Genomic DNA, 26,311 nt, shown 5'->3' on the forward strand with positions numbered 1-26,311 from the left:
TAAATAGAGTGGATAGGAAGGATCTATTTCCCCTAGCTAGGGGTCAATAACCAAAGGGCATAGATTTAAAGTAATTGATATAAGGTTTACAGGGGAGCTGAGGCGAACTTTTTTCACCCAGATGGTGGTGGGTGTCTGGAACTCGCTGCCTGCCTGAATGGGTAGTAGTCAGAATCCCTCATCGTATTTAAAAAGTACTTGGATATGCACTTGGAAGTGCCGTAACCTACAAAGCTACAGACCAAGAGCTGGAAAGTGAGATTAGGCTGGATAGCTCTATTTTGGCTGGCACAGACACAATGGGCCGAATGGCCGCCTCCTGTGCTGTAAAATTCTGTGATTCTTTGAACAGCAAATTCCAGGCCAATATAATTTATAAATCAAAGAAAGAACACAAAAGAATAGAAAGATTTAAGGATAAGTGTTGTTTAAATAATACCTACTTCTGTGAGGTTTCTAATAGTATCAACCGGAATGAGAAACGCAAAGTAAATACCACTGATTCAACAAAAACATCATCGATATAAGTAACCTCTAACTAAAGTTTTTGTACTATTTTATGACCTTTTACAATACACAGCAAGTTATAAAAATAATAAATAAAACCAAAACCAAATCTGATTTAATTCACTAACTCCCACACTGCACCACTGTATCCCTGCTTCAGGGAGGTGAGGCTCCGCCCTCAAGGAGAAGCATCAAAGCTGCTCGACTCTCGGAACAACACACTGGGGCAGAAATTCCTCCCCAAACGCGTGAGTACGGAAGGGGTACTCATGCGTCTGGCCGGAGGAAATGCCGGTTTTCAGCATGCACAGCGCATGCGCTGAAAACCGGCATTTCCTCTCCTCTCGCCCAAGAGTTGAAGAGGCTAGTGCGTGCGCTGTAGGGGGCAGCGTGTGCGTCTTGGATTTCCTCTGTTTTGGGGGATTTGCGCATATGTAAAGGCCTCCGGTCTTTACGCTTGTAAAAAGCACACGTAAGTATTTATTTTTACAGGTAAGTGGTGTTTTAGTGCAATTTAGAATTTTTTTTTCCACAGGTTTATTATTTTAAAGAATCTACAATAAGGTAAGTTTAGTTTTAGACCCTTTTTTATTAAAAATTTATTTTTTTCAAAAAAAAAATTATTGTTTAAATTTTTAAAAACTTATTTATACTTAATTTAACGATTGGGATGTTTTTTAAAATTTTATTTAAAGTTTAAGTAGTGTTTTGGGGTGCAGTACTTCTCATAAGTTTGAGAGTAAGAACTGTCAAACTCATGAATGAAGTTTCCCCTCCCCTAACTACGCCGCTGGGTCAGGTTAGCACAGCGCGCCGACATCAGAACCTGGCCACTGAAAGGAAATCCACTGCGGGCCAGGTTTCAGATGTCGGCACGCAGGGTGAGCGCACATCGGGGGCTTGCACGCGCGGCAAGCCCCCGACACCAAGTTCCGGGCCATTATACAACAGCGCACATCACAGGCCGACACGAGCTCTCTCTCCCCCCAGTTTGTATTTCTCCTTCCCCCAGTTTGTTTTTCTCTCCCTTCCTCCCTCAGTTTGCGCTTCTCTCCCTTCCTCCCTCAGTTTGTGCTTCTCTCTCCCTCAGTTTGCGCTTCTCTCCCTTCCTCCCTCAGTTTGTGGTTTGCGCTTCTCCCCCTTCCTCCCTCAGTTTGTGTTTCTCTCTCTCTCTCCCTTCCTCCCTCAGTTTGTGCTTCTCTCCCTCAGTTTGTGCTACTCCTTCTCTCTCTCCCTTCCTCCCTCAGTTTGTGTTTCTCTCCCCCTCCCACCATAGTTTGTGTTTTTGTCTCATGACTAATGGGGTTTCCAGGCGATTGTCGTTGGCCCCGATGCCGCCATCCTTGCAGCTGGCAATGAAGCAGTGTTTCCGAATGGCAGGGTGACCAGCAGGGCCCAGACAACACGGATTGGCTGCAACCTACAACAGCCGGTGTGTTTACAAAGTGTTCATTTTTACTTTGCTGTTTTCTAAAAAGTTTTTAAAAGTTTATTTGCAATTAAACTAACTTTAAGAGGTCATGTAAAGACTCTATTCACCTCTGACAGTCCTGGCTGAAATGGGGGGGAGGTGTCTTATCTTCCCTGTCCCATGTGATCACAACTTTTCCCTGCACGATTCCAAATGCTGCTCAGGTCCCCTGTAGAGGGTGCCGTGCTGAAATGACTCTCCAATTACCATATACAGGAAACTTTGTGATATCTGGCACCGATGGGACCGGCGTGTTGCCGATCTATCAAAACTGCCGGACATACAAAGTTAATGTTGAAGCATACGGAGGTTTTCATCTCCGTATCTGACAACAAACACGGTTGCTTAGCAACAGCTTCTAAAGAGTCGGCTGCAGCTGCAAGCGTCTCTAGCTGAAGCTGTTGATATAGCTACAGACCTTGCAGTGCCTGACTGGGGGAAAAAAAAAGAACGTGAACTAAAAAAAACTTATAGAAAACGGCTCCTGATTTTTGCCGTTAGATCGAGTATTCCGGACATACAACCTCTGGATAAACCAAAGTTTCCTGTATTGCCGGGCTATATGAAAAATCTGTGGGCAGCTGTAAGTGTAATGAACGGTGAGCGCTGTTCATTCGTCACTAACTGCAAAATCTTGGGCCCATGTAATATCAGGAAACCTGCACATGGGGAATCATTCATTGTTACCTATTTTGCACTGTCAAATTAAATGAAATGCATCCTATTCTAATCTAGACATTGTGGCTCATATTAGTTTTGAGTTCACTCTGTATTTCTACATAAACACATTAACCGAATTCATGTACCATTGCTCATGTTTAGTCTGAGGTTCAGATCATGGTTGTGATGTTGGTTGTGATCCCATTCTAGACAGGGAGCGGACTATGAAGCAGAGGCATGAATCAGAGCTTGTAGTGGCTGAAATTGCTTGTGGATTCCATCAGTCTCCCTCTAGAATTATGGTGGGAGCCCAGTGGAACGCCCGTGATACTTAATAGATTTAATGTCTGATGCAATGTATGCGATGCTTTTAATTTTATAGATTTATTTATATGTTTTGCATGTATATGTGTTATATTTTATAGGTGGAACTTTCAACTATGGCTTGGTGTAAAATGGGGATTAGTGGATCGGCTGCTTGTTTTACACCTCGCCCAATTTTCCTTCCTCATTGGTTTGGGAAGTTCTGCCCTATAGGTTATTTAAAAACATTTTTAAACAATGAAAGGTCTTCATTGAAAACAGTAAACTTCCCAGCCAGGCAGTTTGAACTAACTGCATAGAATTGTTAACAATATTTAACATTGGATTCTCAAATGTTTAACCTTTTCATTGCAAATTGTAAAGTTAATTTGATACTTTTGTATACACTTTAAATTGAGCATCTCTTAGTTGTCAGTCTGAAGCCACCATAACTGCATGCAAATTAAAAGGCTGACTCTTTTCAAATAAATTATCTTCTGCTTTGTTTCCAGCTACAGGATGAAATACTTTCTCTTAATAATTGTAGTCCAGCCCATCCAGTAGGAATGGGGCGGAGGTGCCTTTAAAACAGCGTTCTCCAATAGAAATCATTGACATAAGAACATAAGAACATAAGAAATAGGAGCAGGAGTAGGCCAATCGGCCCCTCGAGCCTGCTCCGCCATTCAATAAGATCATGGCTGATCTGATCCTAACCGCCAATCTACTATCACAGAACCATCTCCTGAATCTAACAGAATTAGACACATGAAATAGGAGCAGGATCAGGCTACACGGCCCCTGGGCCCGCTCCGCTACCCACAGGGCCATGACCGATCCGAACCTAGTCTCATGTCCAAATTCCTGCCCGCTCCCCGTAACCCTTAATTCCCTTTACTTCTAGGAAACTGTCTATTTCTGTTTTAAATTTATGTAATGATGTAGCTTCTACAGCTTTTTGGGGCAGCATATTCCATGGACCTACCACCCTCTGAGTGAAGTAGTTCCTCCTCATCTCAGTTTTGAAAGAGCAGCCCCTTATTCTAAGACTATGCCCCCTAGTTCTAGTTTCACCCATCATCGGGAACATCCTCCCCGCATCCACCCGATCCAACCCCTTCACAATCTTTTATGTTTCAATAAGATCGCCTCTCATTCTTCTGAACTCCAATGAGTAGAGTCCCAATCTACTCAACCTCTCCTCATATGTCCATCCCCTCATCCCCGGGATTAACCGAGTGAACCTTCTTTGTACTGACTCGAGAGCAAGTATGTCCTTTCTTAAGTATGGACACCAAAACTGTACGCAGTATTCCAGGTGCGGTCTCACCAATACCTTGTACAACTGAAGCAATACCTCCCTATTTTTATATTCTATCCCCCTAGCAATGAAAGCCAACATTCCATTGGCCTTCTTAATCACTTGCTGCACCTGCATACTAACCTTTTTGAGTTTCGTGCACCAGGACCCCCAGATCCCTTTGTACTTCAGTACTTTCCAGTTTCTTGCCATTAAGATAATAACTTGCTCTACGATTTTTCCTGCCAAAGTGCATAACCTCACACTTTCCAGTATTGTATTCCATCTGCCAAATCTCTGCCCACTTATTTAGCCTGTCTATGTCCCCTTGCAGGTTTTTTATGTCCTCCTCACTCACTACTTTCCCTCCCATCTTAGTATCATCTGCAAACTTTGATATGTTACACTCGGTCCCCTCCTCCAAATCGTTAATATAGATTGTAAAGAGTTGGGGACCCAGCACTGACCCTTGCGGAACACCACTAGTTACTGATTGCCAGTCTGAGAATGAACCATTTATCCAAACTCTCTGCCTTCTGTTAGATAGCCAATCCTCTATCCATGCCAGAATATTACCCCCAATCCTGTGATTTTTTATCTTAAGCAATAATCTTTTGTGTGGCACCTTGTCAAATGCCTTTTGGAAGTCTAAATACACTACGTCCACTGGTTCCCCTTTATCCACCCTATATGTTACTTCCTCAAAGAACTCCAGCAAATTTGTCAAACATGACTTCCCCTTCATAAAACCATGCTGACTTTGTCCTATTAAATTATGATTATCCAAATGTCCTGTTACTGTCTCCTTAATAATGGACTCCAAAATTTTACCTACCACAGATGTTAGGCTAACTGGTCTATAGTTTCCAGCCTTCTGTCTACTGCCCTTTTTAAATAAGGGTGTTACATTAGCAGTTTTCCAGTCTGCCGGGACCTTTGCCGAGTCCAGGGAGTTTTGGAAAATTATTACCAATGCATCCACAATCCCTACCGCCACTTCCCTCAAGACCCTAGGATGTAAGCCATCAGGTCCAGGTGATTTATCCGCCTGGAGTCCCATTATTTTACCGAGTACCAGTTCCTTAGTGATTTTGATTGTGTTTAGCTCCTCCCCCCCCCTTTAGCCCCCTGTTTGTCCAGTGTTGGGATATTCTTAGTGTCTTCCACTGTAAAGACTGATACAAAATATTCATTCAGTGTTTTTGCCATCTCCATATATCCCACCATTAATTTCCCGGTCTCATCCTCTAAGGGACCAACATTTACTTTAGCCACCCTTTTTCTTTTTATATAACTATAAAAACTCTTACTATCTGTTTTTATATTTTTTGCTAATTTACTTTCATAATCTATCTTCCCTTTCTTAATCTTTTAGTTATTTTTTGCTGTCTTTTAAAGTTTTCCCAATCCTCTATCCCCCCGCTAGATTTGGCTACCTTTATATGCCCTTGTTTTTAGTCGAATACTATCCTTAATTTCTTTACTAAGCCACGGATGGCTGTCTTTTCTTTTACACCCTTTTCTTCTCAGTGGAATATATTTTTTTGGAAGTTGTAAAATAACTCCTTAAATGTACACCACTGATCATGCATCGTCTTACCCTTTAATCTATTTTCCCAATCCATTCTACTCAATTCCGCTCTCATACCTTCATAGTCTCCTTTATTCAAGCTTAGCACGCTTGTTTGAGATCCAACCTTCTCACCCTCTAATTGAATATGGAATTCAACCATGTTATGGTCACTCATTCCAAGGGGATCCTTTACTAGGACATTTTTAATTAATCCTGTCTCGTTACACAGGACCAGATCTAAGGCTGCTTGCCCCCTGGTCGGTTCAGTTACATACTGCTCAAGAAACCCATCCCTAATACACTCAATGAACTCATCCTCAAGGCAGCCCTGCCCAATTTGATTTGTCCAATTAATATGATAGTTAAAATCCCCCATAATTATAGATGTTCCCTTATTACAAGCCTCAACTATTTCCTGATTGATACTCCGTCCAACAGAGTTGCCACTGTTTGGAGGCCTATAGACTACGCCCACTAGTGTTTTTTTCCCCTTATTATTCCTTACCTCCACCCAAACTGTTTCATTATCCTGATCTTTTGACCCAATATCATTTCTCTGTATTACAGTGATTCCTTCCTTTATTAACATAGCCACCCCACCTCCCCTTCCTTCCTGCCTGTCCTTCCTGATCGTTAAATAACCTGGTATGTTTAATTCCCAGGCATTGTCACCCTGCAGCCATGTTTCTGTAATGGCCACAAGATCATACCCATATGTAAATATTTGTGCCATTAACTCGTCTATTTTGTTACGAATGCTACGTGCATTCAGATAGAGAACTTTCAAAGATGTTTTGTGACACTTAGTTCCTGCTTTTGCCCTTTTTATTACTTTACCTTTTACTCCATACCTTCTGCCCCTTCCTGACATGCTCTGGTTTTTAATTTCCCCACTGCTACCTAAGTCTATGACCTTCTCTGTTGTCATTTTTATTATTTGCTCTCTAGGAACCTCCCCCCCTACTAGTTAGTTTAAAGCCCTCTCTACAGCCCTAGTTATATGATCCGCCAGGACTCTAGGCCCAGCACTGGCCAAGTGAAGCCCGTCCCAACGGAACAGCTCCCTCCTGCCCCAGTACTGATGCCAGTGTCCCAGGAAGCAAAACCCATTTCTCCCACACCAGTCTTTGAGCCACGCATTTAACTCTCTAATTTTATTTGTCCTAGCCAACTTCGCTCGTGGCTCAGGTAATAATCCAGAGATTAGTACCCTTGTGGTTCTGCTTTTTAATTTGGCCCCTAGCTGCTCAAACTCCCTCAGCAGAACCTCCTTCCTTGTCCTATCTATGTCGTTGGTACCAACATGGACCACGACAACTGGATCCTCCCCCTCCCACTCCAAGTTTCTCTCCAGTCCAGAGGAGATGTCCTTAACCCTGGCACCGGGCAGGCAACACAGCCTTCGGGACTCTCCCTCTCGGCTGCAAAGAACTCTATCTATCCCCCTAACGATACTATCCCCTACCACTACAACATTTCTTTTAACTCCCCCCCACTTGAATGGCCCCCCGCTCCACGGTGCTGTGGCCAGGTTGCTCATCCTCCCCGCAGTCCCTGTTCCCATCCTCACAGGGAGTACGAGCCTCGAACCTGTTGGACAAGTGCAAGGGCTGCGGCTCCTCAAACACTACCTCCTGGATCCCCGTACCTGCCTCACTTCTAGTCACACCATCCTGACCCTGGCCACGGACTACATCTGAATTAATTAATCTAATTGGTGTGACTACCTCGTGATACACAGAGTCCAGGTAACTCTCCCCCTCCCTGATGTGTCTCAGTGTTTGAAGCTCGGACTCCAGCTCTTCAACACGGAGCCGGAATTCCTCGAGCAGCCAACACTTACTGCAAATGTGATCACCGTGAGCATCAATGGTGTCCACCAGCTCCCACATATTGCAGCAGCAACACATCACCTGTTCTCCCATTCTATGTAATTAATTAAATTTATTAATATTATTCTTAAACACCCTCTGCCCCGATTCTAGATTGATGTGGCTGAGGCGACAATGTTTTGGCCACATACATTAATTTAAGTAGAAAATGCCTTAGATACACTCACACAATACAGGTAAATGTACTTCATGTGTGTATATTTATTGTAAACATCTACTGCCATTCAGTAACTAAAGAAATAAAACACTCACGCCAATCAAAAAACACTCGTACACTCTGCTTTTCGTTCTGCCATTCTACCAGCAAATGAACAAAAAAGGCTAAAGCTCACATGCTGTGAGAATATGTGTATTGAGATCACATGCCCAATGAGTGTCTACTTATTTTTAGTTACCAATCAGAAATGCAATTCTCCACATCTGGATTCTGATTCACCATATGTGACTAGTGGCTGACATATTGGACAACACTACTTTAAAATGGAGCATTCAGCTTTACCGCCCCATTCCTGCTGGAATCCCACTGTCCACCATTTTTAAAAATGTGTTTTTATGGGATGTGGCTCATCCCTAATTGCCCTTGAAAAGGTAGTGGTGAGCCACCTTCTTGAACCGCTGCAGTCTGTGTGGTGAAGGTACCCCCACAGTGCTATTATGTAGGGAGTTCCAGGATTTTGACCCAGCGACGATGAAGGATCAGCGATATACTTCTAAGTCAGGATGGTGTGTGACTTGGAGGGGAACTTGGAGGTGGTGGTGTTCCCATGCGTCTGCTGTCCTTGTCCTTCTAGGTGGAAGAGGTCACGGGTTTGGGAGGTGCTGCCGAAGAAGCCTTGGCGAGTTGCTGCAGTGCATCTTGTAGATGGTACACACTGCAGTCACGGTATCCCGGTGGTGGAGGGAGTGGATGTTTAAGGTGGTAGAGGGGGTGCCAATCAAGTGGGCTGCTTTGTCCAGGATGGTGTCGAGCTTCTTGAGTGTTGTTGGAGCTGCACTCAACCAGGCAAGTGGAAAATATTCCATCACACTCCGTACTTGTGCCTTGTAGATGGTGGAAAGGCTTTGGGGAGTCAGGAGGTGCGACACTCGCTGCAGAATACCTAGCCTCTGACCTCTTTTTGCCACAGTATTTATGTGGCTGGCCCAGTTAAGTTTCTGGTCAATGGTGACCCCCAGGATGTTGATGGTGGGGGATGCGGAGATGCTAATGCCATTGAATGTCAAGGGACAGTGTCTGGACTCTCGCTTGTTGGAGATAGCCATTGCATGGCACTTCTGTGGCGCGAATGTTACCTGCCACTTATCAGCCCAAGCCTCAATGTCGTCCAGGTCTTGTTGCATGCGGGCATGGACTGCTTCATTATCTGAGGAGTTGTGAATGGCACTGAACACTGTGAAGTCATCAGCGAACATCTACATTTCTGACCTTATGTTGGAGGGAAGGTCATTGCTGAAGCAGCTGAAGATGGTTGGGCCTAGGACAGTGTCCTGAGGAACTCCTGCAATGATGTCCTGGGGCTGTGATGACTGACCTTCAATCACCACAACCATCTTCCTTTGTGCTAGGTCTGACTCCAGCCAGTGGAGAGTTTTCCCCCCCCTCCCGATTCCCATTGACTTTAGTTTTACTAGGGCTCCTTGATGCCACACTCGGTCAAAATGCTGCCTTGATGTGGTGGGAGCAGGAATGCGGTCAGCCTGAGGGGACAGCACCTTCCTGCTTGACTGACACACTGCCACTCCCCCAGGACAGAACCTCAACATCCAGAGCAATCTGCTCGATAACAGATTGCTGACCTGCTGTAGCACCATCAGACCCCTGGTGGACTGTGGGCGACCCAGCGATGATGGCAGCAGTCAGCGCTTGCGTGTCATCAATCTGAAACTTCATGAGAGCAGTCTGAGATTGCATGCCAGCAACCACTGACTCCATTACAGCAAAAGCCATTGCGTTGCCTTGGCCTGTGCTGCAATAGCTGCTGCCACCTCACCCATGACATGCGGCATGAGGTCTGGGTCCCCACAGTCTCTGCGAGTCGACCATCCTAGGATGGGCCCAATGGTGTGCGCAGAGATGAGTGCAATGTTGGATGTGGACTCCTCTATGCTCTTAGCCAGTGCATCCATGCTCACGGGCATGCTTGCCATTGCACCCAAGAGCTCGGTGTGCATGCCTGTCGCCTGTCTGGTCATCGCCTCCACATCGAGGTCCTCATCTGAGTCCTGTGCAGCAGAACCCGTGTGCTAATGCACCCTCCAAGGAGATGGCCCCCGAGCTTCCCTTTCCCTCTGGCGTTGCTGCAGCCTGCTAGGTCCTGGAGCTTCACCCACATCAGACCCATGTACTAGGCTCCCCTCCAGCGACCGCGTGCCTCATTATTGGACCTTGCGTCTTTGGGAGACACAGGCAGTGAGGCTCTGGCTTGTTCTTCCTCCTCCTCTCCTGCATCGCTGCCACTGGGAGGCTGAGGGACAGGCTGGTCACGTGGTGGCTGATTATCTGAAAGCATAAAGGCACAAAAGTGGGGTTAAGGCCAGGGGAATGGGGCAGGAAGGGAGCAAGGAATGGAGACAGTATACTTAAATGGAAAGTGGGAAAGGCTTGTGGTGTGAGGGGGAAGTGGCATGAGAGACGAAGGAGAGGTGATGAACATACCGTCGTTGTCCCCAAGGGGGTTGACGTCTCCGATGGCCACAGCGCTCACGACCTGGACTGTGACGATGCGGCCCACTCACTCCTCCAGGTCTGTAAAGGGGTGTAGGTCCGCCTCACCTTCTCCCGTTCGTACCTGCTCCCTCTTGTTGTGAGCAAGCTTGACCTGCAAGGAAAAGGAAAGTGTGTGAGTGAGTGTGCAGCTATGTGTTTGGCATATGTGCCTACAATAGTTGAATGGCTGTTAATGCATGCAAGGCATGAGATGTGCATGTCACTTTTAGTAGGCGGGCATAGTTGGTGGGTGAGTGATGGGGATGTGGCGGTTTATACAGTGTGTGTACAGAGTGAGGTGAGATGGTGACATGTACAGGTTTTTGAAGCATGTACTCACCTTGACCACCTGAGTGAGATCATTGAATTTCTTTCGGCACTGGATGGGAATTCTGGGGACCACACTTCTGTCCGACACATGCTGGGTGACCTCCCTCCACATCCTCCGAAAGGCCTGTGGCGATGGCCTCCTGCCAGTGTCCGGGAAGAGCACTGCCCATCGGCGTTCCACAGCCGCGACCAGAGCCTCAAGGCATGGTCGCTGAACCAGTGAGCTCTCTGTCTGTGCGTCTGATCAGCAATCAGCTGCAGCTCCTTGCAGGCTCAGTTCACAAGCATCAATGATCAGAGTGAGGCTGTGCAGCATGATTGAACCTCCCCTTTAAGAACTGGAAGGCACCAGTCTGAGGACTCTGTAATTGACAGTGCTGGAACTCTGAAGGTAGTGCTCCCCTCTTTGACGTTAGCACCCTAAGAGAAGTGTGTAGCACTTGATTTAGCGCTCCACCTCCCTCTTGGGACGCTAAAACTCAATTTCGCATTCGCCGGCGCTAAAGTTAGTGCCCCAAAATGGTCAATACTGAATTTTTCCCCATATGTGTTTTAATATAATCCTGGGCTATGCATTTAAACATTCAATATTCTTTAAAAAAAGAGTAAGCTCTGCATGAAGGCAAAAATGCCATTTCTAAAATACCAACCATAAAATTATTACAGAACCTATGATACATAATCTATGGAATTTCTGGCTGCATGAGGCAGGCGGGTGCTGGAGATATGCTTGTAGTGGCGCTTGGGCCCATCGGTCCCATGCAAATTAGATGCCCTCCCACTGGCATTGTAAACTTCAGCTAGGTCAGGACTGGAGGGCTCCAGTGGGCACAATTTGCAGTGTAACCTCTTGGATCGTGTTATGAGGAATTTCAGGATCTATAAATCTAACATTGTATCAGTGGAAGTGTAGGTGTACTTGAGCATTAAAGTCAAGACTCCCAACAGTTTAATTGCTTCAAATTTGTGTTTTTTCAGAACGATTACAAAAAATTATCTATGCAATGCAAAGATTTTGTTGTTGGACTTCTAGACTTGTGCCGGATTACTGAAGAAGTAGAAGCCATTTTGAATGGGACTGTGGAGACCAATCCCAGCAGTAACCTGCATTTTCGACCGAGCCTTAGTCGGCTAAAATTGGCCATTAAATGTGAGGTCAAAAAGGTATGAAGCGTTGTAAAATTCTAATTTAATACGCTTCTATAATATAAATTCTTATTTAATCACATTTTTCTGTAAAATTGTGAATTTATTTTAACCTTATCTACCTGTAAGAGCAGAATGACAGGATTTTGAAATTACTATTTTACTAATCCCAGGCAAAGGCTGGGAAATATAAATGAGCCTATGAACCTTCAAATTTTAGAAGCTTAACTGGCTGCCTGTGTTTTTTAAAGTTAGAAGTACATCATTGTTTTATCTATTGCGACTAGTTTTACTAATTGTATTTTCCTAGCAGTGGAACTTTAACATGTGTGCACCAAAAACATGGTGTAAAATGTCCTAATACGTGCGTGTAGTATGTGAAGATCATTATGGGCTGTAGAGGTGGGAGAGGACATTGAATGAGTTTTTTTGTGATAACTTGACGGGCTGATACCTGTTCTGTTGGTGGGCTAATATATTTTATGATTAGGTAGCCCATTTTGTTAATCAAAGAATAAAATAAAATTTTACTTCAGGCTTAAATATACATTGGTGTTACCACTAAAATCCATGCAACAATAGGATTACTAAGAATCAATCAGTTAATACTTAAAAGGTTAATTGATCATTGTTTAATGTTTAAGTATATGATTACATTTAAGTAATCCGCCTAAAAGAAAAGACTTACATATATATAACACCTTTCACTACCTCAGGATGTCCCAAAGCACTTTATAGCCAATGAAGTACTTTTGAAGTGTTGTCACTGTTGTAATGCCTAGAAACTGATATATAAGTTCATAAGCAGACATATGAATTAATAACAGATATTTGAATTGGATAGTTGCTTGAAAAAGAAAAATATTGCAAGGTATTGATATATCATAGGCGCTGATTCAATGGGCCAGAAGGCCCATTTTGCACTGTAACATCTGTGGGGCCAATTTTTGGTTTGGGTACATATCTGGTGGGCAGTGGGTGGTGCATTCACAGTTGCATTGCCCACCTGAAGGTACCAGTGAGAGGTCCATACTATTTTCATGGTGAGGCCTCTTTTTAATTGGATCGGTAAGCTGGCTGCTGTCACTCAGTGACCACTGGTGAGGACCCTCGACATCCATTGGTACTGACAAAATTGCATTGGGATCCTACTGTAAGATCCTGATTTGCATATTCAGGTAGGCTTTGTCCCATTTCTTGGCCTGACCCAAAATTGCAGTGGGATAGACATCAGAGGGAATGGGACAGTAAGTGAAACCCTGCAATTTTCAACCCCCTACTGCTACCACCCTGGTCCCTCAAAAACAGGGAGAAAATCATCCCCATATACGAGTCTAAAATAAAAATCTTCCACTAGATGTTATATTAAGAGGCAGGAACTGTAGGCACAGTGGCCTGGGCTTTCTGTTCGACACGGGAGGAAGAGTAGAAGTGGGAGGTGAAATCAGCACGGGATGATGCAACTCTGGAGTAGTGGCCCAGGATGCATCAGTGTCGTTTTCCGTGTCAGAGCAGTGCCAGCTCCTCAAGGATGACATCATTTGCTGTGACTTCCGCTTCCCTCCCTGCCCTTTTTGGTTGCCAAATGGAGTGCTCAGAGGCATTCATTGTTAAATGACAAATGTTTATATTGAGGCCTGTAGTTGTGCTATTGTTTGTATTGTTTGCGAAGATCTCTATTGTTATCATTTATTCTTCATTTCACTTATAGTGAATCCGGGCCTCTGCAGGATGTAGCATTAGCATATCATAGAAACATAGAAGATAGGAGCAGGAGTAGGCCATTCGGCCCTTCGAGCCTGCTCCACCATTCAATGAGATCATGGCTGATCATCCAAATTCAGTACCCTGTCCCTGCCTTCTCCCCATATCCCTTTAGCCTCAAGAAATACATCCAACTCTTTCTTGAATATATTTAATGAACTGGCCTCCACCGCCCTCTGTGGCAGAGAATTCCACAGGTTCACCACTCTCTGGGTGAAGAAATTCCTCCTCATTTCAGTCCTAAATAGCTTACCCCTTATCCTTAGACTATGACCCCTGGTTCTGGACTCCCCGGCCATCAGAAACATCCTTCCTGCATCTAGTCTGTCCAGACCTGACAGAATTTTATAGGTTTCGATGAGATCCCCTCTCAATCTTCTAAACTCCAGTGAGTATAAGCCCAATCGACACAATCTCTCCTCATACGTCATTCCTGCCACCCCAGGTGTCAGCCTGGTGAATCTTCGCTGCACTCCCTCCATGGCAAGAACGTCCTTCCTCAAGTAAGGTGACCAAAACTGCACACAATACTCAAGGTGCGGTCTCACCAAGGCCCTGTACAACTGTAGCAAGACATCCTTGTTCCTGTACTCGAACCCGCTTGCTACGAAGGCCAACATACCATTTACCTTCTTAACCGCCTGCTGCACCTGCATGCTTACCTTCAGCGACTGGTGCACAATAACACCCAGGTCTCTTTGCACTTCCCCTTCTCCCAATCTATTGCCATTCAAATAATAATCTGCCTTCCTGTTTTTGCCACCAAAGTGGATAACCTCACATTTATCCACATTATAGTGCATTTGCCATGTTTCTGCCCAATCACCCAACCTGTCCAAATCGTACTGGAGTTTCACGACATCCTCCTCACAGCTTACCCTCCCACCCAGCTTTGTGTCATCTGCAAATTTGGAGATATTACATCCAATTCCCTCGTCCAGATCATTAATATATATTGTGAACAGCTGGGGTCCTGGAACCGATCCTTGCGGTACCCCACTAGTCACTGCCTGCCACTCGGAAAACGACCCGTTTATTCCAACTCTTTGCTTTCTGTCTGCCAACCAGTTCAACTGTAAAGGATCAATCATCATTTCTTCTGACCCTCCAACCCCTTTATCCCATCCCCCTCACTGAAACTGCCTGAAAGCCAGTCATTTATGACCTTGCATCTAGGAATCCCCTTATTCCTGGCTGAAATGGAGGATGAGGAGGAGCTGAATCAGAGGGTGAGGTCAAGGGTGCAACTGCACAGGCATCATAACGGCACAGAAGGAGGCCATTTGGCCCATGTAATGTAGATCACCTATATTTCCAAAAGCAGTTTGGAATTCATTGGAACTGCTAGCAGTTTAAGGGCTAGATTTTTTAAATTTGAATTTTTTGCAAAAGTTACAGAAACATCATGTAAAGAGGTTGTAAATTTGAAATAAACTCACCTTCAAAAAAGTCTAACCAAGTTTTCTGAATTAAAATGTTTTATCTTAATGACCAACACTAACACTTTTATATAATTACATCATTAATACATTTATCAACTTCATCTGTTTGGTGAAAGAGTAAGAAAAATATTGCATTAGAAGTGCATCATATTTAAAAGGTTTAAAAAAAAAAAAATTAGTTTCATTAATAACTTTCACTTTGATTTCTAACTTATCATATTGCGTTTCCTTTTTAAGTTTGTAGCTCATCCAAACTGTCAACAGCAGCTTCTATCTATCTGGTACGAAAATCTCTCAGGATTACGTCAGCAGCCAATAGCAGCCAAGTTTCTGGTAGTGCTTGCTGTAGCCATTGGCCTGCCATTCCTGGCCTTGTGCTATTGGATTGCACCCTGCAGCAAGGTTAGTCATCTTCAGCTTTTAAAGCTCTTCTCACATCAGTAGTGCGGGGAGCAAACCCACTCGATTGAGTGTAAAGGTTCCAGTTTTATTTCCATTAGAGAATGTTGTGCAGTGGATATATAACAAGAGTGTGATCCTTCCCCCCCTCCACCTGTGTGATGATTGATTAGGGCATTTTCTGCCTATTGCGCCAGCTGCAATCCACTGCTGGCTACATTTGATACTTCTGTTATACCAGTTATACCTTTATTTAAATATTCAAATATCTGCTAATGTATTTCATAGGAGGCAAGTCAATTTTATTTGACTGGTCGCATTGACTGAGAGGTAATTACTGCAGCACTCATTTATTGATTTTACCCACTCTTTTCTGATTGTTCCATATATTTCCTTCAGCCTTCTGCCATCAGTGCTTGGGAAAAGGATAAACTTGCTTTGCGGCCAGTAGTGTTTTGCTATTGTGTGAGCAGGCATCAATTCAGGTTATTGCTGGTTCGAACATTGTGAGCTGCAATCTATCATTTCCTGGGCAATAGCATTTGATTGGTGATGTCTTATGCTTGTGGTTTTTCCTTGACTCTGATTTGTATTTGGGAGGGAATATCTCAAATTATCTAATATTTTGATCTAGCAATATTCAAACCATAAATTACAATTACTAATTAATGATGCAATAAATTGGATTAGTGGATAAAGGTCAGACTACAAAGAATATTTCTCTCTACAAGGAAACCCAAAGAGGTCAGTAAAAGGGAGTGAGTCTGGCACAAACTGAAAGGTTGTAAAAACAGAGAATTACTCTTAAAAATGAAATGCTTAGTGAGTAAAATTAGTATCCAGTGATACATAATTACAATGGCAAAGCAGATCTCCATATCAGTTTTCTTGGAATCTCGAGATTCGTTTCATCTATAGGTTTTCTCTTAAGATTGTTATTTTTTACTAGCGAGGTGAACAATGCTGTAAACTGTAAATATCTTTTGTGGTGTTGCAGCTGGGGAAGATCATGCGAGCACCATTTATGAAATTTGTGGCACACGGAGCTTCTTTCACTGTTTTTCTTGGCCTGCTGATTATGAATGCGGCTGACAGATTTGAAGGCACCAAACTCCTGCCAAACGAGTCGACTACAGATCACCCCAGACAGCTCTTCAGGATGAAAACAACTGGCTTCACATGGATGGAACTTCTAATTGTTTCCTGGGTAATAGGTAGGGATTTGTTTTGATTGTCATCACATCAGAACCTGGCACATTGATCTTCATTATAAAAGCATTTTAATACAAACTGAGCAACATAAAGCCAGTAAAGCAATTTTCTATTAGGGATGTAGAAAATGTAGACTGATCAACAGCTTGCACATCATCGCTTTCACAGTAACAGAAGAACCTGTATTATAGATGTGTCTGCCATTTTAATTGCTGCATAGTTGGCCTCCGCGCTCAAAATCACTTTTTTTTAATTATTGCGAAACCTATGTGAAGAGTTAAAAGCTGTTGTGTAGGACACTACCAATACTTAGAAGAGTAAGAAAGATGAGGTCAATTAAAACTTGCATTTATGTAGTGTTTTTAATGTATGTAAAAGTCCCAAGGTGCCTCATAGAATTGTTATCGGACAAAAATTGATACCGAGCCAAAGAAGAAGATATGAAATGGGGTTGTCATAGAGGTAGGTTTTATGTAGGGTCTTAAAGGAAAAGAGGGAGGTGGAGAGCAAAGAGGGAGGAAATTACAGAGTGTAGGGCCTAGACAGAATGAAGGCATGTCTGCCAATGGTGGTCTGATGTACAAGAGGCCGAATTTGGAGGAACGCAGTTTTTTTTTTAATTGATGGGATGTGGGCGTCGCTGGCTAGGCCTGCATTTAGTACCCATCCCTAATTGCCCTTGAGAAGATGGTGGTGAGCCGCCTTCTTGAACCGCTGCAGTCCATATGGTGCAGGTACACCCACAATGCTGTTAGGAAGGGAGTTCCAGGATTTTGGCCCAGTGACAGTGAAGGAACGGCGATACAGGTCCAAGCCAGGATGGTGTGTGGCTTGTGTAGTGTATGTAACCTGTACCACCTTAAGAGACTACCTTAAGGTGATGAACTACTTTCTGATGGCTCCTGTATATTGTAGTACCGGTGGTGACCACACCGGTATATAAACCCTGTGGAGCAGTTTGTATTTCAGTTCAGCCCTGACCCTCAATTACTAAAGACCTGTTTAAGTATTCTGTTGTCTGTGTCCAGTTATTCAGCATAACTACATTTGGAAAAACACAGACTCAACAGTGGCGACGAGTCTGATCATACCTAGCGGCAGTTTTGCATCCAAGGAAGCTTCGTCCTCAGAACGGGCGTCGAAAAGGGGCATCCGCCCTCATCATCCAGCTGAGCACCGCATCGCACGGGAGGCATCGAGAACCCGGTTTGGATTTGCTGGCCACGAAGTCCACCATCAGCAACAGGCAGTGATCATCCCTTCTACGACAGCGGCGGGTAAGCCCGATCTAGCGACACGGAGAGAAAGTCGGCCGAGTTGTCAGTGGGAGAAGGGGAGGGAAACCGAAGAAAAGGGCGGCAAACATGACCGCAGCCGGTGAAAAGGGCTGGACTGCAATCGGGCAGAGACGAGCAGCAGCCAGAAAAGCGTTAATGTCCACGAGGACCGCGGGAGCGGCGGGGAACAAGAGCAGCAGCGTCGGGGGGAAATAAGGACCGCTGGGAGGCGAGAACGGCAACAGCGCGGTAATCGCCATTTTAGTTGGCGGGGGAAGAAGATAAGCGCGGGAAAAGCTGCCAAGCGCGGGAAGCCGCCATTTTGGAAAAATAAATAAAATAAAGGAAACTCAACAAGATGCCAAAAACGGGTAACATCACTGCTTTTGATAGCGATGTAGAAGATTGGGCCACTTATGTGGAACGCGTTGAAGTTTACTGTACAGCGAATGAGGTACCGGCGGATAAGAAAGCACTAACCATATTAAACTCGATGGGTGCGAAGACGTACGGGTTATTAAGGCACCTTGTAACACCAGATAAACCGGTAGGAAAGAGTTTCGCTGAGATTGTTACTATCCTGCAAGAGCATTTAAACCCCACGCCGCTGCTGATAGCGGAACGATTTAAATTTTACAAAAGAATTCAGCTTAAAGAGGAAAGCAACGCTGAATTCTTAATCGAACTGCGCAAGTTATCAAAGTAGTCAGTTCGGTACAGGACTAGCAGACGCTCTGAGAGATAAGTTCGTGTGTGGGCTACTAAAGGAAGGAACCCAGAAGCGACTGCTAGAGGAAAAGGATCTTACGCTGGACAAAGCTTTCAGCATTGCAGCATCGCATGAGGCAGCAGCACGAGGCACTGCGGAAATGCAGCAAAGGCCATCGGAATTCAGCACCAATGAAATGGCATTGGGTGCAGCAAAGTGTTATCGTTGCGGAAGGACAACGCATGATCAGAACCAGTGCTGGTTCAAAGATAAAGAATGCAGGAAATGTGGCAGACTTGGTCACATAGCGAAAGTATGCCGGTCAGGAAGGAAGACCAGCAACAAAAAGTCGCTGCAGGAGAAGTACAAGAAAGTACACAAGGTGACAGAGAACAGTTCGGATGAACAAAAGACGGATTCAGACTCCAGCAGTAAGGAACTGGGTTGTCTAAAAATACATAATGTGGGTAACACAGCAGACCACCAAACTATCTGGGTCATGCTTCGGATAGCAGGAGTCCAAGTGAAGATGGAATTGGACACTGGATCGGCATTGACGGTCATGAATAAGCAAGAGTACAAAAGGTTATTCTCACACATCCCCCTGAGGGCTACGGAGATTGTATTGAAAACATACACGGGGCAAAGAGTATACCCCATCGGAAAGATAAAGGTAAAGGTGGTCTACAATGGTAAAGAAAGTCAGGGAATGGACTTGTATGTGTTACCTGAGGGAGGTCCGCCACTACAGGGACGGGAATGGATCCGGAGAATAAATATGGACTGGCATTTCTTACAAGCACTAACTGTAGATTCCTGTAAAGAGGACGATGTCAAACCTAAACGACTGTCCAAAATATTGGACGATGCTAAGGAGGTGTTCCAACAGGGACTGGGAACACTGAAAGGAATTACGGCAAACATCAAGGTTGAAGAACATGCAAACCCAAAATTTTTCAAAGCCAGACCGGTACCTTATGCGATACGACCTGCTGTGGAAGCAGAGCTGGAAGGGCTAGAACGTTCAGGAGTACTGTCAAAGATGGACTGGAGCGAATGGGCCACACCCATTGTTCCCGTCATGAAGCGTTCATTGAGCAACAAGCCGGGGGAACCTGGGAAGGTTCGCATCTGTGGCGATTTCAAGATCACTGTTAATCCGGTTCTTCACACGGTGCAATATCCGCTTCCGCGGATTGAGGATATCTTCGCTTCGCTGTCTGGCGGGAAACACTTCACCAAGATAGACCTGGCGCAGGCGTACTTACAGATGGAAGTTGATGAAGCGTCACGCCAGTATCTCACGATCAACACACATAAGGGCTTATATCGGTATAATAGACTGGTTTTTGGAGTGGCATCGGCTCCAGCGATTTGGCAAAGGGCCATGGAGCAGGTATTACAGGGAATTCCAGGCACACAATGCTACCTGGACGACATTCTGATTACAGGAGATGATAATAAGGAACACTTCGCGAATTTGGAGCAGGTGCTCACCAGATTGAAAGAATATGGACTCAGAGTTAATCGCCAGAAATGTGAGTTCTTTCAGAAGCGAATCTCGTACTGCGGTCACGTCATTGACCAGGAGGGGCTCCATAAGTCACCTGACAAGATCGAAGCTGTTGTGAAAGCTCCCGCTCCGGAAAATGTATCCCAGTTGAGGTCGTTCCTGGGGTTGATTAACTATTACCACAAGTTTCTTCCAAATTTATCCACGGTGTTACACCCGCTGAACACTCTTTTGCAAATGGGAGTACCATGGAAGTGGAGCGAGGACTGTAAGCGGGCTTTTCAAAAGAGCAAGGCACTGATCACCTCTAAGGAAGTGTTGGCTCACTTTAACCCAACGCTGCCTATTCGTTTAGCTTGTGATGCTTCTCCATATGGCATCGGGGCAGTGCTCTCACATAAGTTGCCAAATGGCTTGGAAAGGCCAGTCGCGTTCGCATCCAGATCATTGACCTCCGCTGAGCGCAACTATGCTCAGATAGATAGGGAGGCTCTCAGCCTCGTGTGGGGAGTTAAGAAATTTAACCATTACCTGCAAGGCCAAAGGTTTACGCTGCTGACAGATCACCAGCCGTTGGTTTCCATCTTTAACCCTAAGAAGGGTGTTCCGGTTATGACGGCGCAGAGGCTTCAGAGATGGTCCCTTTTCCTAGGGGCACATCAATATGATATCAAATTCAAAGGTACAAAGCAACATGGTAATGCTGATGGGCTGTCGTGCCTGCCACTACCTACAGCGGAAGAGGCACTGGCAGTTGACCCTGTCGAGATATTTCACTCGACCATCATCGAATGCTTACCAGTCACCAATGCGAGTATTGAGAGAGAGAGACCAGAAACGACCCGACACTGTCTCGGGTCTACGATTTGACAGTGAAGGGATGGCCAACACATGGCGAACCACTGTTACCGGCATTCTCAGCCAGACGAGAGCAGCTGTCCGTCTGTCAAGGAACATTGATGTATGGAACAAGGGTGATTATTCCTCCTAAATTAAGGGAGAGAGTTCTGAAGGAACTGCATGAAGGTCATCTGGGGGGAGTCAAGATGAAAGGCCTTGCTAGGGCTTATGTGTGGTGGCCAGGTATCGACAAACAAATAGAGGATCTGACTAAAAGCTGCTCAGGGTGCCAAAAAGTTCAAAATGCACCTCCAATTGCACCACTGCATCCGTGGGAATGGCCGTCAACCCCATGGCAACGTGTGCATATCGACTTTGCAGGTCCATTCATGGATTCCATGTTTTTGATAGCGGTAGACGCACATTCTAAATGGCCAGAAGTGATTAAGATGTCGACCACTACCTCTGAAAAGACGATCGCAGTTCTAAGAACCATATTTGCAAGGAATGGGCTGCCGGAACAAATATGTTCAGACAACGGACCACAGTTCGTGTCAGAAGAATTCCAGAAATACATGAAATAGAATGGGGTGAAACACTATACATCTGCCCCATATCATCCGGCTACAAATGGGTTGGCCGAGAGATTTGTACAAACGTTCAAAAAGGCGCTAAAGGCCATGAGCGAAGACCATATTCCACTACAACACAAGGTGGACAATTTCCTGATGGCATATCGAAACGCCACGCATGCAGTGACAAATCAAAGCCCTGCCATAATGTTCTATAACAGGAGGTTGCGGTCCCGATTGGATTTGTTAAAACCCAATGTGCGTAGGGAAGTCGAAAACAAACAATTCCAGCACGTAAATAACAAGGGCACTCGGAGTTTTGAAATAGGACAACCAGTGTTGGCCAGGGACTATAGGAATGATAAATGGCAATCCGGAACAATTCGTGCCCGACAAGGACCCTTGATGTACACGGTAGACATTGGTGAGAACGTAATACGACATCATGCTGACCAACTTGTGGAATCGAGAACAAGGGTCGACCCCATGTCTATGGCAGAGACACCAGTTGAAGAAGTTATTGAGCCTGTAGCATCTACCTCAGACTCGAACGTACATGATGATGTTCAATCCATAAGAGATCAAATGGATGAGTCACCCCAGCAACGAGAACCAGAGACCCCTGAAAGGCATTATCTGGCCCGGATCAGGAGGCCTCCTCAGAGACTGAATCTTTGAACAGTTTTGTATGAAAGTTGTATATATGTTATCCATGTTATGTTTAAATTGGGGTGTACACTGTTAAGCTAAAAGGGGAGGAATTGTAGTGTATGTAACCTGTACCACCTTAAGAGACTACCTTAAGGTGATGAACTACTTTCTGATGGCTCCTGTATATTGTAGTACCGGTGGTGACCACACCGGTATATAAACCCTGTGGAGCAGTTTGTATTTCAGTTCAGCCCTGACCCTCCATTACTAAAGACCTGTTTAAGTATTCTGTTGTCTGTGTCCAGTTATTCAGCATAACTACATTTGGAAAAACACAGACTCAACAGCTTGGAGGGGAACTTGTAGATGGTGATGTTCCCATGCGTCTGCTGCCCTTGTCCTTCTAAGTGGTAGAGGTCACGGGTTTGGAAGGTGCTGTTGAAGGAGCTTTGGCGAGTTGCTGCAGTGCATCTTGTAGATGGTAAACACTGCAGTCACAGTGTGCCGGTGGTGGAGGGAGTGAATGTTGAAGGTGGTGGATGGAGTGCCAATCAAGCGGGCTGCTTTATCCTGAATGGTGTCGAGCTTCTTGAGTGTTGTTGGAGCTGCACTCATCCAGGTAAGTGGAGAGTATTCCATCACACTCTTGACTTGTGCCTTGTAGATGGTGGAAAGGCTTTGGGGAGTCAGGAGGTGAGACACTCGCCGCAGAATTCCCAGCCTCTGGTCTGCTCTTGTAGCCACAGTATTTATATGGCTGGTCCAGTTCAGTTTCTGATCAATGGTAACCCCCAGGATGTTGACAGTGGGGGATTCAGCGATGGTAATGCCATTGAATGTCAAGGGGAGATGGTTAGAGTCTTGCTTGTTGGAGATGGTCATTGCCTGGCACTTGTGTGGTGCGAATGTTACTTGCCACTTGTCAGCCCAAGTCTGAATGTTGTCCAGGTCTTGCTGCATATGGACACGGATTGTGTCAGTATCTGACGAGTCTCGAATGGTGCTGAACAGTGTGCAATCATCAGCGAACATCCCCACTTCTGACCTTATGGTGGAGGGAAGGTCATTGATGAAACAGCTGAAGATGGTTGGGCCTAGGACACTGCCCTGAGGAACTCCTGCAGTGATGTCATGGGATTGAGATGAATGACCTCCAACAACCACAGCCAACTTCCTTTTGTGCTAGGTATGATTCCAACCAATGGAGAGTTTTCCCCTTGATTCCCATTGACTTCAGTTTTGCTAGGGCTCCTTGATGCCACACTCGATCAAATGCTGCCTTGATGTCCAGGGCAGTCACTCTCACCTCACCTCTGGAATTCAGCTCTTTTGTCCATGTTTGGACCAAGGCTGTAATGAGGTCAGGAGCTGAGTGGCCCTGGCGGAACCCAAACTGGGCGTCAGTTAGCAGGTTATTGCTGAGTAAGTGCCGCTTGATAGCACTGTCGACGACACCTTCCGTCACTTTGCTGATGATTGAGAGTAGACTGATGGGACGGTAATTGGCCGGGTCGGATTTGTCCTGCTTTTTGTAGACAGGACATGCTTGGGCAATTTTCCACATTGCCGGGTAGATGCCAGTGTTGTAGCTGTACTGGAACAGCTTGGCTAGGGGCGCAGCTAGTTCTGGAGCACAAGTCTTCAGTACTATTGCCGGAATGTTGTCAGGGCCCATAGCCTTTGCCGTATCCAGTGTCTTGGAGCATTGTATGTCTGGAGGAAGTTACAGAGATGGAGAGGGGCAAGACAATGGAGGAATTTAAAGAGGAGAAATAAGAATTTCAAATTTGAAACGTTTGGGTGACCAGATGTCAATGAGGACAGTGGTGCTGGGTGGGTTGACTTGATGCAGAATAGGACACATGCGGCAGAATATTGTATGAGCTAAGGTTTATGGAGGGTGGAGGATGAGAGAGTAGCCTGGAGAGCTTTGGAATCGTAAGCCTGAAGGAGACAAAGGCATGAATGAGCATTTCAGCAGCAGATGGCTGAGGTAGGAGTGCAGGTGGACAATGTTACGAAGGTTGAAGTAGCCAGTATTTGTGATGGAAAGTATATGGGATTTGGATGCTCTCTTCAGCAAAAATCATCTAGTGGATGATCCTTCTCCTGAGGCTCCCTCCATCATAGATGCCAATTCAGCTGAGTGCACTGGACTCAGCAAAGACTATTAGCCCTGATAACATCCCAGCTGTAGTGCTGAAGACCTGCACACCAGAACTAGCTACTCCTTAGCTAAACTACTCCAGTGTCTGCCCCTGACCACCTTCATTGCCGAGTATTCCACCGTGCACATTTTGGGGGGTGTGGCGGGGGGGTTACCATTGATCAGAAGCTTAACTGGAACAAGCATATCAACACAATAGCTACAAGAGCAGGTTAGAAACATAGAAACATAGAAGATAGGAGCAGGAGTAGGCCATTCGGCCCCTTGAGCCTGTTCCGCCATTTAATGAGATCATGGCTGATCATCCAAATTCAGTACCCTGTCCCTGCTTTCTCCCCATATCCCTTGATCCCTTTAGCCTTAAGAAATATATCTAACTCCTTCTCGAATATATTTAATAAGTTGGCCTCAACTGCCTTCTGTGGTAGAGAATTCCACAGGTTCACCACTCTCTGGGTGAAGAAATTCCTTCTCATCTCAGTCCTAAATGGCCTACCCCTTATCCTTAGATTGTGACCCCTGGTTCTGGACTCCAACTCGCACCTCATACCATCGTCGTTTCCTTTATTTAAATTCAGGACCCTAGTCTCTGAGTTAACTACTTCACTCTCCATCTTAATGAAGAATTCTACCATGTTATGATTGCTCTTCCCCAAGGGGCCTCGCACAACAACATTGCTAATTAATCCTTTCTCATTACATAATACCCAGTCTACGATGGCCTGATCTCTAGTTGGTTCCTCGACATATTGGTCCAGGAAACCATCCCGTATACACTCTAGGAATTCCTCTTCCACAGTATTGTTACTAATTTGGTTAGCCAAATCTGTATGTAGATTAAAGTCACCCACGATAACTGCTGTGCTCTTATTGCACGCATCTCCAATTTCCCATTTAATGCCATCCCCAACCTCAGCATTACTGTTTGGGGGTCTGTATACAACTCCCACTAATGTTTTCTGCCCCTTGGTATTTCTCAGCTCTACCCATACAGATTCCACATCATCAGAGCTAATATCCTTCCTTACTATTGTGTTAATCTCCTCTTTAACCAACAATGCTACCCCACCTTCTTTTCCTTTTTGCCTGTCCTTCCTGAATATTGAATACCCCTAGATGTTGAATTCCCAGTCTTGGTCACCCTAGAGCCATGTCTCCATAATTCCAATTACATCATATCCGTTTACAGCTATTTATGCAGCTAATTCATCCACCTTATTACGAATGCTCCTCGCATTAAGACACAAAAAGCCTTCAGGCTTGTTTTTTTAACACTCATAGTCCTTTAAAATTATTATTTACTGTAGCCCTGTTTGATTTACACCGTTGATTTCGCTGCCTTCTACTTTTGCTTTTCTCCTTCCTGCCTTTTGTTTCTATCCTTGCTTCCCTTTCCTCTGTCTCCCTGCACAGGTTCCCAACCCCCTGCCATTTTAGTTTAAACCCTCCCCAACAGCACTAGCAAACACTCCCCCTAGGACTTCAGTCCCGGTCCCGCCCAGGTGCAAACTGTCCAGTTTGTACTGGTCCCACCTCCCCCATAACCGGTTCCAGTGCCCCAGGAATTTGAATCCCTCCATCCCTCTAAATACTAGAGTCTTCACCATCTACAAGGCTTAAGTCAGGACTGTGATGAAATACTCATTATTCACCTGGATAGGGGCAGCCACGTCACTCATGAAACTCAACACTGTGCAGGACAAAGCAATCTGGTTGATCGGCGGCCCTGCCGGTGGAATCAATATCCACTCCCTGCACTACCAGCTCAGTGTTGCTGCAGTACGTACTATCTTTGCTCCATCTTTCCAGCTAACTAATTCTACCATCCAGCTGAATTTTGAAAGTCCCTAATGTTCTGTTTCTTTTCTTCGAGCTG

General features: G+C 45.1%; 1 protein-coding gene across 3 annotated transcripts in view; it reads left to right on the forward strand.

The window, feature by feature from the left end:
• The window catches only part of LOC147111637 (short transient receptor potential channel 6-like), a 263,222-nt gene that overhangs the window by 87,013 nt on the left and 149,898 nt on the right, over positions 1–26,311 (forward strand). For all 3 annotated transcript variants that reach the window (XM_085998725.1, XM_085998727.1, XM_085998726.1), the window contains exons 3-5: positions 11,722–11,907; positions 15,333–15,497; positions 16,492–16,708. In XM_085998725.1, the coding sequence (XP_085854851.1) occupies positions 11,722–11,907; positions 15,333–15,497; positions 16,492–16,708 (568 nt within the window). The remainder of the gene's footprint in view (positions 1–11,721; positions 11,908–15,332; positions 15,498–16,491; positions 16,709–26,311) is intronic.

Source organism: Somniosus microcephalus, chromosome 10, assembly GCF_052327205.1.
Source record: "Somniosus microcephalus isolate GS21.2 chromosome 10, FLI_Smic_1.0, whole genome shotgun sequence".
Taxonomy (NCBI): Eukaryota; Metazoa; Chordata; class Chondrichthyes; order Squaliformes; family Somniosidae; genus Somniosus; species Somniosus microcephalus.